Source organism: Panicum hallii, chromosome 7 (genome assembly GCF_002211085.1).
Source record: "Panicum hallii strain FIL2 chromosome 7, PHallii_v3.1, whole genome shotgun sequence".
In the NCBI taxonomy this organism is placed as follows: domain Eukaryota; kingdom Viridiplantae; phylum Streptophyta; class Magnoliopsida; order Poales; family Poaceae; genus Panicum; species Panicum hallii.
Window position 1 is genome coordinate 19,613,444 of NC_038048.1, and position 16,910 is coordinate 19,630,353.

The 16,910-nt window shown below is 45.8% G+C and overlaps 1 protein-coding gene across 1 annotated transcript; it reads left to right on the forward strand.

The window, feature by feature from the left end:
• Positions 1-439: 439 nt before the first annotated feature.
• LOC112899955 (WD40 repeat-containing protein HOS15) lies at positions 440-8,656 on the forward strand. Its single transcript, XM_025968626.1, has 14 exons — positions 440-601; positions 1,851-1,996; positions 2,070-2,412; positions 3,665-3,747; positions 3,843-3,889; positions 5,153-5,303; positions 5,533-5,596; positions 5,977-6,135; positions 6,249-6,370; positions 6,702-6,776; positions 7,384-7,437; positions 7,518-7,591; positions 8,019-8,093; positions 8,177-8,656. The coding sequence occupies exons 1-14, from the start codon at positions 541-543 to the stop codon at positions 8,394-8,396; spliced, it is 1,674 nt and encodes a 557-aa protein (XP_025824411.1). The 5' UTR covers positions 440-540; the 3' UTR covers positions 8,397-8,656.
• Positions 8,657-16,910: the final 8,254 nt, after the last annotated feature.

The following is a 16,910-nucleotide window of genomic DNA, read 5'->3' on the forward strand; positions in this document are numbered from 1 at the left end:
GGAAGGTTTTTTATTTTGTTTTTTTGACGATGAGAAGAGAGGACTCGGGACGACACATTGACACAGATATCGTTCTAGTCTTGGTGGGCTGTGCGGAGCTACGAGATCGTGGGCTGGCTGGGCTGAGATTGCAAGCACATGGCAGGATTTGGGGTAATTTTTTTAATATCAGGTTTTTCAGGTAATTCGGGTACCGGGTGTTTAAGCCAATTTGCTCGAAATAATTTCGGATTCTTGGACTTGATAACCGATTTGACTTCGGGTTTTTCAAATTTCGAATATTTTGGATTCAGGTTCGGAAATTTCAGGTTCGGACTTGGGATATCGGGTTCTGTGCCCACCCATAGTTTTCCATCAGGTAGGTTACACTTGCGCTTGCGCTCCGCGCAATCCTGGCCGTCCGCCCCGCTGCCCAGACGCTTTCACACTTCCACCCCTGCTAACAGCACACACATCTGCATCAGCCCAGTCATTCTCGCCCTCGGCGGCTGCCCGTCTCCTCGTCGTCCTCCGCTTCGCCGGCGCCCGCGCCGTCCGGCCATGGGCGTGCTCACGGCGGCGGAGCTCAACTTCCTCGTCTTCCGCTACCTCCAGGAGTCCGGTGCGTGCGCCCCTTCCGCCCCTTCCCTCCCCGCTCGTCTGGGTTGCTCGAGCCAAGAGAGTTTTCCTCATTTTTGCGCGGATTTAGGGTTTAGGGGCTTCGCTGCTGCGGGGCGCCTAGTTCCCCCGGTTGGGCTGTGGCGGATTCTGCGCTGCTGAGGGATCCGTACGGCCGGACGTTGTTCGGAGCCAGATGCGGTTTAGGGCAACTTCTTTTAGACTTGGGGGCGGGTTTGGGATTACGCGTTGCGAGTTCTTGGGAGTGATTGGTATGGTATCTTCAAGGAAAATCCGGTTTTTGATGCCATCTTTCTCTTGCTGCCCTCAAATGCAGAAATTAGAGATGTAGCCCAAAACTTGGAAGGAACTGTTCTACTAGTTCCGAACAGTCTTTTTTGGCTCAACTAGAAAAACAGGAATGCTATTACTTATGACATCTACTCGTTTCTTCACCCACGGATTGATTCTGAGAAATTTGCATGGTCTCATGTTGCAATGATGCATTATGGGCTTTTGGGGATTTGATGCTGCAGGACCGCCTATGAATTGCAGTGCACTCTTGTAGTGCGTAGGAGAATAGGGTTATGGTAGGGAAGAATGGTAATAGGAGCAGATGCCTTTTAGGGTCACATCCTGGTACAGACAGGCTTGGGAATATGTTGATTGTGATTGAAAAGGTGATTTTCTCGTTGGTTTTTGGAATGAATTTTATGGTTAATTCTGGGGAAACTGGTAATTTTATCATATGCCTTTTAGGGCCACTTAATGGTTGGGACAGTGTTGGGGAATATGTTGATTGTGCTTGAAAAGGCTACTTTTTTGTTAGTTCTTGGAATGAGCTGCATTGCTAATTCTAGAAATATTCAGTTTTAGTGCTATTTCCTGTGCCTCGGGCCAATTTGCTGCTACAGTCCTCACATGAAGAAACCAGATACAGACAATAGTCAGAACCTAGCTCCAGAGGTTCTGTCATTATGATCTCTGTTCTTCACTGCCCCAACTAGAATACAAGAATGTTATTTTTCATGATCTTCCATTGAAATTTGTACCCCACCTTTTTCATTCTCTAGTCTATTTGCAGCTCTTTAGTGCTTGTGGTTCTTGACGATATGTTCCCACCATCTGTTACACCCTTATTCAAAATATGCTTGCCAGTTTTCTTCTAAGGATAGGCAGGAGATCTGCGCACCAACATATATTAAGCAAGATAGTGTAATTTTAACCGATAACAGTATTTCTTTGCTCTCCAGGTTTTATTCATGCAGCATTTACTCTAGGGTATGAAGCAGGGATCCATAAGGGTGGCATTGATGGAAATGCTGTTCCACCTGGTGCTCTTATCACTATTGTGCAGAAAGGCCTCCAGTACATAGAGCTGGAAGCAAATACTGAAGAGGTAAGTCTGTTTACCTTTCAGTATTTATTACTACTGCCAATTGATGTGATGCCATCCACTGTTCTTGTTTCAGAATGATGAAGAAATTGAGAAGGATTTTGCCCTTTTGGAACCACTTGAAATCATAACAAAGGATGTTGAAGAGTTGCAAGAACTTGTGAAGAAAAGAAAAAGGGAGAGATCTCAAACTGATCGTGAGAAGGATAGGGGAAAAGAGAAAGAACGTAATGAGGAGCATGAACGGCGTCCTGGAGGCGAACGTGAGAGGGATCGCCATGACAAAGAAAAAGAACAGGTGAGGGAGAAGGATAAATCTGAAAAAGACAGGGAGCATGAGAAAGAAAAGGAGAAAGAAAAGCAGCATACAGAGCGTATTGATAAGGTTAAGCATGAGGAAGATTCTCTTGCTGGCGGAGGTGATTAATTACTACCTGTTATATTACCCTTCTGATACCATTTTCGATTACACAACTTTTAGCAAATAATGAGTATGCTTGCATCTTTCCTTAATATGAGAATGTTTGATGCTTGTTAAATGAGTACTTTTTATGCTACAACATGAACAAGTTTCCAGTTGATGCGGAACATGTGATGAGTATTTGGACATTTCCTTATGTAAGTGTCTATTCATGTCCTGCACATTTTGGACAAGTTGGTCTTTATCAGTCAACTTGTGATGCCATAAACAAATTTGGAGTCTTCTGTAGCAAGAATATGAAGAGGAATTGCTCTAGTTAAATTACACAAGACTAGAACTATGTTCTAAGCTTCATTAGTGCTCGAAGTAACCCATTTCTTAATCTTCTCAAATCTCAATATTAACCAACATATTATTTTATATCTGTTCTGAGAAACTTGGGCATGCAACTGAATTTAGATACTGTGCTTTAATTTATTGGGAAGTTAGGTGCTGTTTGGTTCATTTGTTTCACTCTGTAATCAGATAACAACACGACTTGATTATGTTCATTTTTATTTGGTTTGGGTGGACCCTAAACTGATCGCGTGGGATCTGATAACAGGCCAGTAGAAACCAATCACCAGCCAAAATGTCTTGCACTAAAAACTGATACGACTTCTTGAAACCCTTCCAAAATCAGAATGGCTCTACTCCCTTCTGTGACCGCCCAACCCCCTGCCTCATATTCTGCCACTAACGGCCTGCGGCATCTCGTTGCCACGTGAATCAGCCTCCGCTGCCATGTGCATGCCCCTTTGTTGCCAGTTGACGCTTTGCATCGCGCTGTCAGTGGCCTTCGGAGCCCCTGCTGATCCATGATTTTGCTGTGGTACCCAGACGTCAACAATGATTTGGTTGCAACTTCCACCACCACTAGTATTGTTGCGGTCCTCGTTGTTCTCGATTGCCACCAAGTTCTCTAGTTGCGTGTGATGTTGGTACGTTGTGAGTACTAGCAATCTGTCGAAGAAAGGCAGAGTTTCAACTGATCCTGTTACATTTTCTCCCAACCAAACAAATCCTGTATTTATATTGATTCATTTTGTCACAGTTTTATACCAAACTCTACCTTGATATTAATTAACTACAGAAGAGAAATATGATTCTAGGATTAACAGATTCTTATGAAATTATTTGTGTGGAGACTGGGTTTTGTGTATACTACTTTCCTTCACCATGTCAGTTTATACTACATCTTTATACTGCAGGCCCTACTCCAATGGATGTAAGTGTAACTGCTCAGGAGATTTCTAGCACCGATGTGACTGTTTTGGAAGGGCACAGTTCTGAGGTTAGAAGGGTCCTTTAGCACGCAGATATTTTTGCCTCTTTAGAAATTAGTGAAATTTGTTATATCCTCTTACTATTTCTTTTATATTTCTTTAGGTTTTTGCTTGTGCATGGAGTCCAACTGGTTCTCTTCTAGCTTCAGGGTGCGTACTTATTATCTGCTATATTGCATAGACATTTGTATTCTTGTTTTTGTTTTTTGTGCTCCTGTAGCGATATGTTTTGGCATACTAAACAGTACCATTCCATCGGTTGCCAAAAAAATGTGAATAGTCCTCTGGTCTCCCATGCATCTTGGTGTCTTGAACATTACCCGTCAATACGAAAATTAAGGGAAAAGGTTCTTTGACATCCAAGGTACCTGTTTTAGAAATCTACTGCGAAATACCCAGGTACACTTTAATACCATCGAAATTGCGCACTGTTTAGAAATATACCACTGTAATTTTGACGTCAACATTGGAATTTCGAACCTTTTTGACCCTGCCTTTTCCATTTGAATCAAGGCATTTTTCCCTTCTCCCTTTCCATCGAATAGTGAAGAGTTGTTCCCAGGCACCCATTCACCACTGTTCTCTAACCAATGGATTCCGGAGCGGTGGCAGCCGGAAGGGCATTGCTCCTCCCTCTTACCATGCATGTTCCCTAGGCAGCGGTGATGACACAGCTGATGTTCTAGGGTGGGTCGGTGAGCATGGATAGTCCATCACACAGGGTAAGTCACAGCGGAGCTCCCCAGCGACCAGTCTGTGCTGCGCTCTTCTTTATTGGCCTCCTGTTCCCAGTGATGTTGCTGGGCAAGCAGCTCTGGCCGGAGCGGATGGACTACTCCCCTTTGCGTGCTTCTCCTGGCGCAATGCGTGGACCGCTGGGACGCTTGCCATGGTCTCCCATCCTCTGCTGCCAAGGGGGCATATCAGGTTTAGGTTGCTGACGATGATCTAAAGCAGCCACATGATTGGGGGGCTTTAGTGAGGTAGCATCAGCAGTAGGAACAATGTGGCAGTGTGGTTGAATGCTCTAGGCCTCTCAAATGCTGAGGCCCCAGAGCAAAGAAGGCATTTCACCTTCCTATTCTGAAAAGAAAAAAAATTGCAACTGAAGTGGATGGAATTGTTTATTTTTAAACGGTGTGGTCTTTTGGTGTTATTAAAATGTATCAGGTCAGATCAATGGTATATTTCTAAAATCAGTATCATATAACATGTTATTCCGAAAAATTAATGGACTTAAATTTCTGCACTAATCTGGCTTCTCAAAACTTGGCACTGCTCTTCATTTACTCCTGTCCCATCTTTTATTTATTGCAATTTGTATGTATGCAGCCCCTCATATTTACCAAGAAAGTTGCCTATGTCTATTTCTACTCTTTGTTGACTTATTGTACTTATTTGGAACTTTGCTAGGTCAGGAGACTCGACGGCTAGAATCTGGACAATTCCGGATGGTCCATGTGGTTCCAGCATGCAATCATCTCCTCCGGGTGTTCATGTTTTGAAACATTTTAAGGGTCGGACCAATGAGAAGAGCAAGGATGTCACCACGCTTGACTGGAATGTGAGTTTCTTCCTGCTGAAAATTTTTGTTCATATCCCATATTTTTCTTCCATTATATGTTTTGCGGGTGAAGATACCGGGGGAACTATGTCATAGCCATGCTATTTATGCCACCTGTTTTAGTAGCCCACTTGTTTATTTGTTCACCATGCAAAACACTACGTTCTCATCTAGGTTCCTTACTATTACATGCCATGCGTCTTATCTGTTTTGCTGCCATCCCTTCCAGGGTGAAGGTACACTACTGGCTACAGGCTCCTATGATGGGCAGGCAAGAATATGGAGTAGAGATGGTAGGTGAACTACTGTTTCTTTATCAATGTTTTGTTGCCTTTGGCTCTTCATTCTGATGTTAAAGTTAGTCTGATTCACAATTTGGGGCTGTCGTGATTGTGTGATTATTGTGTTTGACGTAAGTTGCACATAATTATTTGATTTGCCTTGAATTTCTTCAAGAAAGGGCCTGGTGATCAACTGCTTATTATTCTTATTCAGTGTATGTTAAATTTCACTAAAACTGGAACTGGCATGAACTCATTGTTACTTAATTCCTTGCATGAACTCATTGTTACTTAATTATTGTAACAGTTGAAATCATATAAGGTTATGCAGCCTATATTTTGTTCCCCTTATTCTTTTGTCTCATCCTTCCGTTGTGATGAATGAATTTCAGGAGAGCTGAAGCAGACACTGTTCAAACACAAGGGTCCCATATTTTCGTTAAAATGGAATAAGAAAGGAGATTATCTCCTAAGTGGAAGCGTTGATAAAACTGCTATTGTTTGGGATACAAAGACATGGGAGTGCAAGCAGCAGTTTGAATTTCATTCAGGTACAATTGGCATGCCAGAATGTTTTTGTTTTTAACTCATGATTCTTTTCTGTTGCAATAGATGTATTTGCATTGAATTAAACCCAAGCTAACTCGCACCTGTTTTCATGTAGCTCCAACACTAGATGTTGATTGGAGAAATAATAACTCTTTTGCAACATGCTCAACTGATAGCATGATCTATGTTTGCAAGATTGGGGAACAGCGTCCAGTTAAATCATTTATTGGTCATCAGGTTTGTTTTCTCAGTGATTATATTCTTAAAATTCATGCTTTAAACTGCATGGTGTTATTTTCATGTGTATCTTTTTGGATGATTTATACAATCCAAAAGTAGCACTGAAAATTCTCTTGTTATCAGATACTATATAAGTCATTCCTAAAAGTTGAAAAAATGTGCAACATGGTTTGTTGATACTTCCTGGTATATTAAATGGATGTGATTATTGATCGATAATTCATTATATGACATGGCATTGTTTGCACACAAATATAGTGCACCTGTAATACTAGTTTTGGAAAGTAGCATTCGGTGTGACCTCATTGTGGCATTTACACATTTCCAGAGTGAAGTGAATGCTATCAAGTGGGATCCAACTGGTTCCTTTTTGGCTTCATGTTCTGATGATTGGACAGCTAAGGTACTATTTCTTTCTACAAAATCCTATGCGTATGACTAAGTCTTCCAACTCACTTATGACTAGTGCATTGTGCGATCCATCAAGGCTTCATGAGGATGTGTGATACACTAGTCGTACGGCCAAGTTGGAAGACTCAGTCATACATGTAGCCATTTCCTTCTCTCTAAAATAAAGTTGTGCATTTACTTCTACAAATGCTAGTCTCCCTTGTTTTTTTCTCAAATAGGTAGTCTCCCTTGTTTTTTTTCTCAAATAGGTAGTCTCCCTTGTTCACTGCATGATTGGGCACAATGAAAGTTTCTTTCTAGTCATGCAGGCTTCGACTGCTAAATGGTACAATATGTTGTTGGAGTAATGTCTACCTGTATATCTCATCTCCTGTACCTTTTAGATGTGCAATTGAGTACATATAATGTTTCTAGATGTCTAGCTTACTGGTTGCTTTGTGTAGAGTGTAAACCTCATACCTATAGGTTCCTTGCGGGTGTGCACCACATGTTTCGGATGCAGCACTGAAATTGATTTATTTACCTATGGATTCACAGCTCCTATCTTTGCGGGTGTGCTTTTACAGTTGTGTCCCATTTCTGATAGCTTCTCTTTGCAGATATGGAGTATGAAGCAAGATAAGTGTGTATTTGATTTTAAGGAGCATACCAAGGTATGCCAAATCTGTCCTCTACTTTTATGATTCCTTGAACTTGTATAACTATCTATAATCTTCTGAACTATATTTTGCAGGAAATATACACCATTCGGTGGAGCCCAACAGGCCCAGGAACAAACAATCCTAATCAGCAGCTGCTTTTGGCAAGGTAAGCAGCTGCTTTTGGCTAGGTGAACTGCTGCTTTTAGCTAGGTGAACAGTTGCAGAGATCTAATGTACCCCTGGTATAATGAATACAGTGTTTGAGTATTGTCAATCAGTTTTCCTTTACAAAGTTGGTTATTAGTGATTCTCATTATTCTCTACAATCAATTGTCATGCATCTTATGCGTGGCACACATAAGAATGGTCAATGGTAACAAAATTTGAAGAGTTTATTTTGAGAAGTACAGCACTATATGTAGTTTCAACCAGTTTAGCATTTGGAACATTGTCTGATATTGCTGCTGATTGCTCATGTACAGAGATAAGATGACTGTTATAGATGTAAGTAGGATTATGCAGCTGCCTTGAGTTGGTTTCTTGCCTCTTACCCCCTGCATAGCAGCATTGATTGACTTTTGTTTCATGTGCAGCGCATCTTTTGATTCTACTATCAAGCTTTGGGAAGTTGAGCAAGGACGCCTTCTGTACAGCTTGGCTGGCCATAGGTATTGATACCATGAAAAGTGAAGTATTCTGATATTTATTGTGCTTGCTTACCATATTGAACATAACTTTTGCATGGCTGCAGGCAACCAGTGTATTCTGTGGCATTTAGCCCTGATGGCGAATACTTAGCGAGTGGATCCCTGGATCAGTGCCTACACATCTGGTCTGTGAAAGAAGGCAGGATCCTCAAGACCTACAGAGGGACTGGTGGCATCTTCGAAGTTTGCTGGAACAAGGAAGGCAGCAAGATCGCGGCCTGTTTCTCGAACAACACTGTCTGCGTGATGGATTTTAGGATGTAGTCCAACCAGTATGGTAGTGCATAGCAGGCTTAAAAACAGGGCTATGCCTATATCTGTCCTTCCCACGGAGACGTGGGAAGAGCGTCATTGTTAGCTTAATGTACATCTTAGGTGGTTTAATTTCTCCATCCATGTACAGTTTTCTTCTCGGTTATATTGACCGTAGAGCAGCTATGTTGTAATGCAGGTCCTAACAGGGTTTAGTCGTATGGAAATGTTTTGGTGGTAAAATGCACATCATTCCTTCTGACCACACTCAATTAACTGGCCTAATCTTGCTGCCGGCGTCAGTTTTGTCCACCGTAGTGGCAAATAACGTGAGATAGATTTTGTATGAATACGTTTATGTATTGTGAGATTCTGGGCAAGTTTAGCTTTCTAATTTACGAATTAGGATGCACGTTCTTAGGTTTCATTTGGTTGGACTTCCGCAACCGGCTTCTGCTGTCAAAAAGCTCAACACTGACTAAAGGGGTGTGTTCCGCAGCTGCTTTGGACGAACGCACCTGCTTTGGTGCAGTGCAATTTGCAAAGCATCTTTGCACCTGCTTGCGCTGCTGCGAGGACCAATGTTTCTAGGAAATTTGCCATCGGTTAGTGGTACCCCTTTGTTTCTTTTTGTTCCACGACTTCCTCTGCCATTTCCCAACATAGAGCCCGACTCCTAGGGTTCCGCTGCTCTCTAGGTCCGGCCGGCGGTGGCGCACCACTGGCGGCTGCCCTCCCCACCTTAGGCCGCCGTCCTCACTGGCAGCGCTCCTCTCCGACCGCCTCCTCTTCGCTCAAGAGTAAGCAAAAGGACCTTGGGCGCCGCGCACGCCCTCCGCCTCCCCCCGCTGTTCCCTAACACGGTGCGTGAGATCCCACCCTCCCCACCGGCGGCGCCCCTCTCCGCCCGGGAGCAAGCAGAAGGGCGGGAGCAAGCAGTAGGGGGAGCCACGCATGCCTTCCGCCTCCCCTGCGCATCTCCTTCCTGACGCCTTCTCCCCACCGGCGGGGCCCCTCTCCGGCCGCCTCCCTTGCCTGCTGCCTCCCCTGCCTGATCTACAGGTACCTCAAACTCCCCCTCAACATTGGGATGAACACCTTGCTGCAAGCACTTCATTCATTATTCATTTTTCATGCTTTTATATTGTGTTGCTTGTTAATTTAATTTATTTAATTTAATTTTAGAGGTGCAATAATCCTAAGAAAGGTACCAAATGCAACAATGTGAGGTTCAGAAAACAAGGACCGAAGCACCTTAATGATCTGCATATATTGTTTGATAAGATACATGTCACTAACGCTCATGCCTCCTGCCCTGGAGATGTATCCTCAGATGATTCAAGTGATGATGATGTGACTGAGGTTAAAAAAACTCAAGACATTGATGATATCAAGCTGGCTGCTTTGAAGAAATCAAAGCCAGGAAAAAAGAAATGCAAGGAACAGTCTTCTTATATGGAAGAGAAGGATGAGAAGAGCCCATTCTTTTGATTATACAAGAACACATGTTTGAAGATAGAAACTGCAGCAGATAAGATCTCTTCTAGTTTTGAAGCTTCATCAGCTGTTCCAACCAATCCAGTCCCAAGCATTGCAGAGGCCATGAAGATGGTGAAAGATTGTAGGTGCAAGAAAAAAAATGCTCTAATGCACAAAGCCACCTTCCTGATCATCAAACCTGAATTTAGGGAGGTCTTTCGCTCTCTAGAAATATGAAGGTTCGATCTGCTTGAGAGAGAGCATGAAAAGGAGTTGCTGAAGATTCGTAGAACCTTTCACTTATTTATCTAGTGTTGTGCTGTGAACCAATATTTATTTATTTCCCTTTGTTCAGAATCATTAGTTGTTTGTACCGTAAAATATAATTTCCTTCTGCCGAGAGACCATCTGTTATCAAATAATATTGTGTCCTTGCTGCCCAAATAATTATTTTTGTGCTTGTGTCCTTGCTGACCAAATATTTATTTATGTGCATATGTTATCTGACAACAATGGATTGTGTGCTTATATCCTTGCTTTTATGTAGATGGATGATACCATGGAAGATGTGGCAAAAAAGGGGCACAAGGGATTACTACTTCTAGCTGAATTTTCACAGCAGGCTGCTGTTATTGGTCAAATAGGGAACCTGTACACAGAGCAGTATTTCCACAAAGGAGAATATCGGGAAACATCAGAAACTGGCAGAGCAGTATTTCCACAAAGGAGAATCTAGGGAAACATCAGAAACTGGACTGCAATGGGTTATGAATTGCATGGGTCATCCAAGGTATTTTTATAGGATGTTTCGAATGAGCACTTATTGTTTCATGGCACTTCATTTATTTGCTCATCTTCAATTATGGTTTGACCTCAACTCACAATGTTTCATCAAATGAGTCATTGACAATGTTTCTGTGGATCGTCAGAGGACTCAAATCATTTTTACAGGTTGAAAATCATTTTAAAAGGTTATTGTGGACAGTTCACATGAACTTTCATAAAGTATTGAATTATTTGCGCAAGTTAGCAAAGGACAATATCAAGTCTAGAGATCCAAATTTCTTTACTGATCATGAAAGGGTCAAAGAGGACCGTTTCTGGTCTTATTTTAAAGGAGCTATTGGAGCTATAGACGGATCACATGTTAAACTTGCTATTCCACCAGAGGAAGTGGTTAGCCATACATGTTGATATGGATATACATCTCAAAACGTGCTAGCTGTTTGTGACTTTGATATGAGGTTTATCTTTGCGGTTGCCGGTTAGCCGGGTTCTGCACATGACATACGGATCCTCAATCATGCTTTAGCTAATTTTCCTTTATTTCCCGTGCCTCCAGAAGATATATATTGTGCGTTACTAGTTAGCCATAGTTCTATTGCTGTCCGCCTTTGCTGATTTGCTTTTACCGGAAAATATTATCTCGTGGACTCTGGTTATCTGAACCGAGTAGGATATCTTGCCCCTTTCAAAGGAAGCACATACCATATTCCAGAATTTCGGCTTCGTTTTGGGCGTCCACCTCAAGGGAAGTACGAGATGTTCAATTTCTTGCATTCATCTCTTCGAAATGTCATTGAGCGGGTTTTCAGAGTGTTGAAGAACAAGTGGCGTATTTTGAAAAGGACATGCCAAGTTACACCTCTCGTACTCAGAGCATATCATTTTTGCTTGTATAGCATTGCATAATTTTATCTATGAGAGCAATTTGCATGATAGGTTATTCGATAGATGTGATGCTGATGAGGACTACCTAGTACAAAAGACATTTGGCCCTGCTCGAAGATAAGAAGATGAGAGTCCAGATGGTGAGAATGAGGATACCATAAATACCACCCGTACTAGGATAGCTGATGCTTTGGTTAGTACGAGAGGAAGATAGCTATATGGATCACATGTTAATGGTGGACACCATTATATGAACCATATATCTTGTAAAACATTGTGATTGTATTATACATGGACCATATGATAATGGTGGATGCAAATTTTTTTAAAAAATCAAGTTCTCCTCTCTAAAATGGTCATTTACATGTGGATCAATAAACAACACAGTGTTTTACAACCAATTTGCATATCTGCAGTCTCTCAGACCTTCCAGTGATATTATAGACCTTTTCCTACTAAATCTACAGTTTTATAGCTATTTCAACCAAACGGCTTTCAGCTTTCTCGTAACTCGCGGCCGTGCGGCTTTGATTCTTTGATTCACCCGCACACTGTCCCAAGAGGAGAGTGGCTGCGTGGCGGCCGGTCAGTTGCCCCCGGTCTTCGCAACGTGCTCTGCTGCGCTGACCCTGATGTGGGTGGGCCTTTCAGATTTTCTCTGATATCATTGTAGTACTGATTTCCGAGTCTAACCCATTTTCTATAGCCACGATTTGTCGAATCAGTTTGAGCCAAGAAATGGAAGCTCACATGGTGAGGGGATGAAAAGCCAGAATTTCAGCAATAACTTCGAATTAAAATGTCCGTTACCAAGAATCATCATCAGTTCATACTTCAGCGACCGTGGCGATACAGTCCTCGCATGCATATAAAGAAGAATACGGCTTATAAAAATCGAGTTAATAGCTGTTACTGTTTCAGGCCAGAAGAATGATTGCAACCCTATCGATTCACATCACATGTACATTCCTCTACTACACCAAAACTTTTGTATGCATACAACTTACTAAGCTTCTCCTCTTTTGCAGGAAAATCGAGGAGCCTCTCAGGAACAGAGGGATTGCTGTCCCGTTTGGAATATATCATCGATTTGGTTCAGAAAACGTGGAGCAAGAAGAATCAGATTTCCTCAACAACATCTGTACAAGCTGGTTGGCGTTTATTTAACGCTGTTCTCTCCCGCTTGACTCCTGGAAGAACAGATCAATTGCTCGCAGGAGCGTCTGCTGCTCCGATTGAACTGCACCAGATTCTGTGTTCTGGTTCAGCATGAGGCCAAAGAGCAATGCGAGCATGTCATCGTTGCTCTTCGCAACCTTTTTAACACTTTGCCCAAACATTTGCACCTTGGATCTTCCCTCATAGACCTGCCTTCTGCACACCTGCATCATGTTATGAACGAAGTAACAAAAGGATATGATCCTGTAAGCCTACTTGTACAACTATACAATGCCATGCTCTACATTTTAAGATTACGAAGAGCATTACAGAAACCTGGAACAAGTTATGTAGAGCAACAATGTGCTCTTGAGTCAGATATTTCCTAGCCATGAGCTCACTGAAGAGATTGACAATTTCTGCAGTAACATTCCTAGCAGCAAGATTAGCCACAATGCCAGATATCAGATGGCTATCAAACAGCGATGTTAGCCAATCTGGTACATGGCTCAGCCTAAGCAATGAAACAGCTAGATTCGCTGCAAACTTCTGCTGACTGGTGAAAGATTTGGACGTCAAACAAGGAGCAGTCAAGACAACAGCAAATTCCTCCATTATTAATCGAAACCATTTAAATTCTCTGGTCGCAACCTTCTCTTGGCTTCCAAATTTCTCCCAACCTAAAATCACAGAGAGACAGGCACCGCAATTTCCAGCAACTTTACTGTCTCCACTGAAGACCAAACCCTCGGTCACTGCAATAATGGACTTTAGATACTTCACAGAGTATCTTAATTCAGCATTCATACTAGCCCAAAAAAAGCACCCAGAATAAACACCCACCTTCGCGGGCCACGGCTTCGTCTAGGCCGCCCAGGCCCATGATCCCGACCAACCAGCCGGTCGGGAAAAGCATCGCTCGTGTCTCCGACCTAGGAGATGATCGGGGACTGGGTCCGTACCACAGCTCTGACTGAGGTCACCCGACCAGGCTCCACCTTACGTTTGTCGCTATCCCCGACCGGCGAGGCCGAGGACAGCCGGACCCTGCATACTGGTGGGCCCCGGGAGCGGGTGTGGCAGATAAGGATGCATGCCAGAGTCAACTTGTCGTACAGGACAACCACTCCCCCACGGAGATTGCAGTGCCCCTCGCTGCCACATTGGGGAGGCACTGTTTCACCTGACCGTCCTTCTGAGTGGACGGAACACAACAACATCATCACGATGCGGCGGGCACGCCTCAATTATGGCGGAATGATGGGGCGTAATGTTGAGGACGGAGCGTGACTACCATACTGCGCTTATCAGCGCACGCCTGCCTCTCCGATTGGTGAAGTACGACGCACAGGGACAGAACAAGACGGCCACTCCACGACACAGAACATGGATGGTGGCTGCCCGAGGACTCCGACTGATAGGGTTGATGATCCCGATTGATGGGGCAAGGAACTCTCTCTATCTCTCTTTCTCTATACTTAGTCCCCCTATAAGGAGGACCCCCCTTGGACTATAAAAGGGAGGGTGGGCCACCTAGAAAAGGGGGCCAGACCGAAATCCATGAGATTCATCCTCCACTCGAAAGCTTGTAACTCCCCAACCCTCACGAGCACCTCGCCTCAAGCAATACATCCGACCGACCCCCGACTGGACGTAGGGCACGTTTGCCTGAACCAGTATAAATCTTGAGTCATTGTGTGCTAGGCCACCTCTGATCACGACGCACGATACACACTTCGAGTAGGTTTAGCTGCTGGCCATTGCTGGAACCCACAGTTTGGCGCCGTCCATGGGGAGGACATCGTGCGTCCACTGTCCCGGCTATCTGACACCTCCAGCCTCACGAGCCTGTGTGATACGATTCGCTTTGGCTCGTTGGAGTTTCCCATGGCCCCACGCACTAGGCTGTGGGCACCTCCCATCTTCGCGCCCTTCCAGACCTTCCGCTTCAGAAGCTTGGACTTCGTTGCCAATCATCTCAGCACACTTTGGCTCCACAAGGAAGCCACCCCTCTGACGTCGCTCGAGGGAGACACTCCCTCGAACGGGCCGCTTGCTGACCTCGACACTGAGCCACTCGCGTGTCACATCGAGCTCATGCTCGGTGCCAACCCCCTAGCAAGTTACGTGGACTTTCTCCTATTCCCGCTGTGCAACATCTTCCACTAAGCTCTTTGGAGGGACCCCGCTATCCCCACCGTGCTCACCGTGTGGTCGGTCCCTGTTTGGCCTCACAAATGCCGCGAGCATTTACGCCACGGAACTCCGGAGGGCCCTAACGCAGCCCCCACATGTGATCGAGTTCATGGGCATGACGAGGTACGGTCCCCTCTCGTTCCATGACCACTTCTCCGATGATGACCTCCTAAGCGAAGGGTCAAGCGTCGGCGACCTGTCTCCCCTTGGCTTTCCTGCGCTGCGGGAATGCGTCATGGCAGATGTGCAGGGGCGGCAGCCGATCCCGGTGGAGATCGAGGATATGCACACCCTGCCAGACCCGCGCGCGTAGGCCTTGGCTAACATTCAGGCGCATGGCGAGGACTTACATCAGCAGCGGCAACACCAGCCACCGCCCGCGTCGGTGCACCCCCAGCGCAACTCCAAGCCAAATGCTTGTAATGTTGTAGGCGGCGCGTGGGCACGCGCCCGTCAAGTCCAGCAGGCCATCGTCGCAGATGCCAAAGGACCCCCGTAGTTTGCGCGGGCCGGGAGAACATCACCGCCACAGTGATAGTCCTGCACGACCTTCCCGAGCTTGTGGACGCTCAACACCAGGAGCTCCACTGCAATATCCTGACGTTGGTGGAGCGTGCTGCCGAGCAGCAGGCGGAAAGCTCGGCGTCACGCCACCGGCACGTGGCCTCCTGTTCAGTCCGGCGGGGGGGGGGGGGGGGGGGTCAGGCTCACAGCAGCCAAACCCCTTAGTCCACCAGTAGCAAGGGCGTCCACCCCAGGCGGGTTGCGACACCGCGGCTGCGCTGCGTCCCTACCCGGTGTGTGGCCGGCTCAGGCCTAATTACAACGCGCGCAACATCATCCACTCACGACAACTGGCCTGGCGTGGTGCCAATGTCGACCGGGCTGCCATGGATGCGGCTGATGTCCACCAGCTCGAGAGGGAGCACGAGGAGGCGCCCCCCAGGTGTGGCAGCTGACCGTGCGATCAGGACGGCGGCCGAAGCCCCAGTCCAGATGGCCTGGGCCCGCAGCCTTCGGTCTCGCATCCAGAAAGTGCCATTTCCACCGCGCTTCCAACCGCCCACTAACATCGCCAAGTACACCGGGTCGTCGCATCTAGAAAGTGCCATTCCCACTGTGCTTCCAACCGCCCACTAACATCGCCAAGTACACCGAGGAGACGAACCCCGCTGTATGGTTGGAAGACTTCCGGCTTGCCTGTCGCGCTGGAGGAGTGGATGATGATTACTTCATCATCCAGTACCTCCCCATCTGTGTTGGGGAGTATGTTCGAGCATGGCTCGAATTCTTACCGCCCAACAGCATCCGTAGCTTGGCAGAGCTAAAACTGGTCTTCATTGGGAATTTCTAAGGGGACGTACGTGCACTTTGGAAACTCTTAGGATCTCAAGAGCTACAAACAGGAGCTTGGCGAGTCCCTGTGGGACTACATCCACTGGTTCTCCAAGCCATGCAATTCTCTCCTTGACGTCGTTGATGCAGATGTTGTCAACGCGTTCCTCTCTGGGACCACCTGCAAGTCCCTCATTCACTAGCTCGGCTGCCGGAAGCAGGGCACCACCTGCGAGCTCCTGGACATTGCCAAGAACCATGTCTCTGGCGAGGAGGCGGTCAGGGAGGTCTTCACCGACGGTTGGGCCAAGGGCAAGGCCAAGCGGGAGGACAGGGTGAGGGCCCCTCCTTAAGGCAGGAGAAAAGGATGAAGGACGACCGACGTCGCCTCAACACACCAACGGACAGGTTGAAAGAGCGAACGGCATGGTCCTCCAAAGACTCAAGTCTCGTGTCTTTGACCAGCTCAAAAATTTCACTACCAGATGTTCTCCAGAGCATAAGGACAACTCCCAATCAATCCATAGGGTTCACCCCGAGGCTGTGCTACCCTCCGACTTAGACTATGGCGCCCCAAGGGTCAAAGCCTTTGACCCCGACCGAGCCACGGAAGCTCAGCAGGATGTGGTCAACCTGATTGGAGGAGGCACGACAGACGGCCCTGGTTCGCTCTACCTGCTACCAGCA

Coding starts and splice junctions, on each gene's coding strand:
- LOC112899955 (XM_025968626.1), top strand. CDS start 541: ATGGGCGTGCTCACGGCGGCGGAGCTCAACTTCCTCGTCTTCCGCTAC. Junction 1,997..2,069: donor TGGAAGCAAATACTGAAGAG/GTAAGTCTGTTT, acceptor TTCTTGTTTCAG/AATGATGAAGAAATTGAGAA. Junction 7,592..8,018: donor CAGCAGCTGCTTTTGGCAAG/GTAAGCAGCTGC, acceptor TTTCATGTGCAG/CGCATCTTTTGATTCTACTA.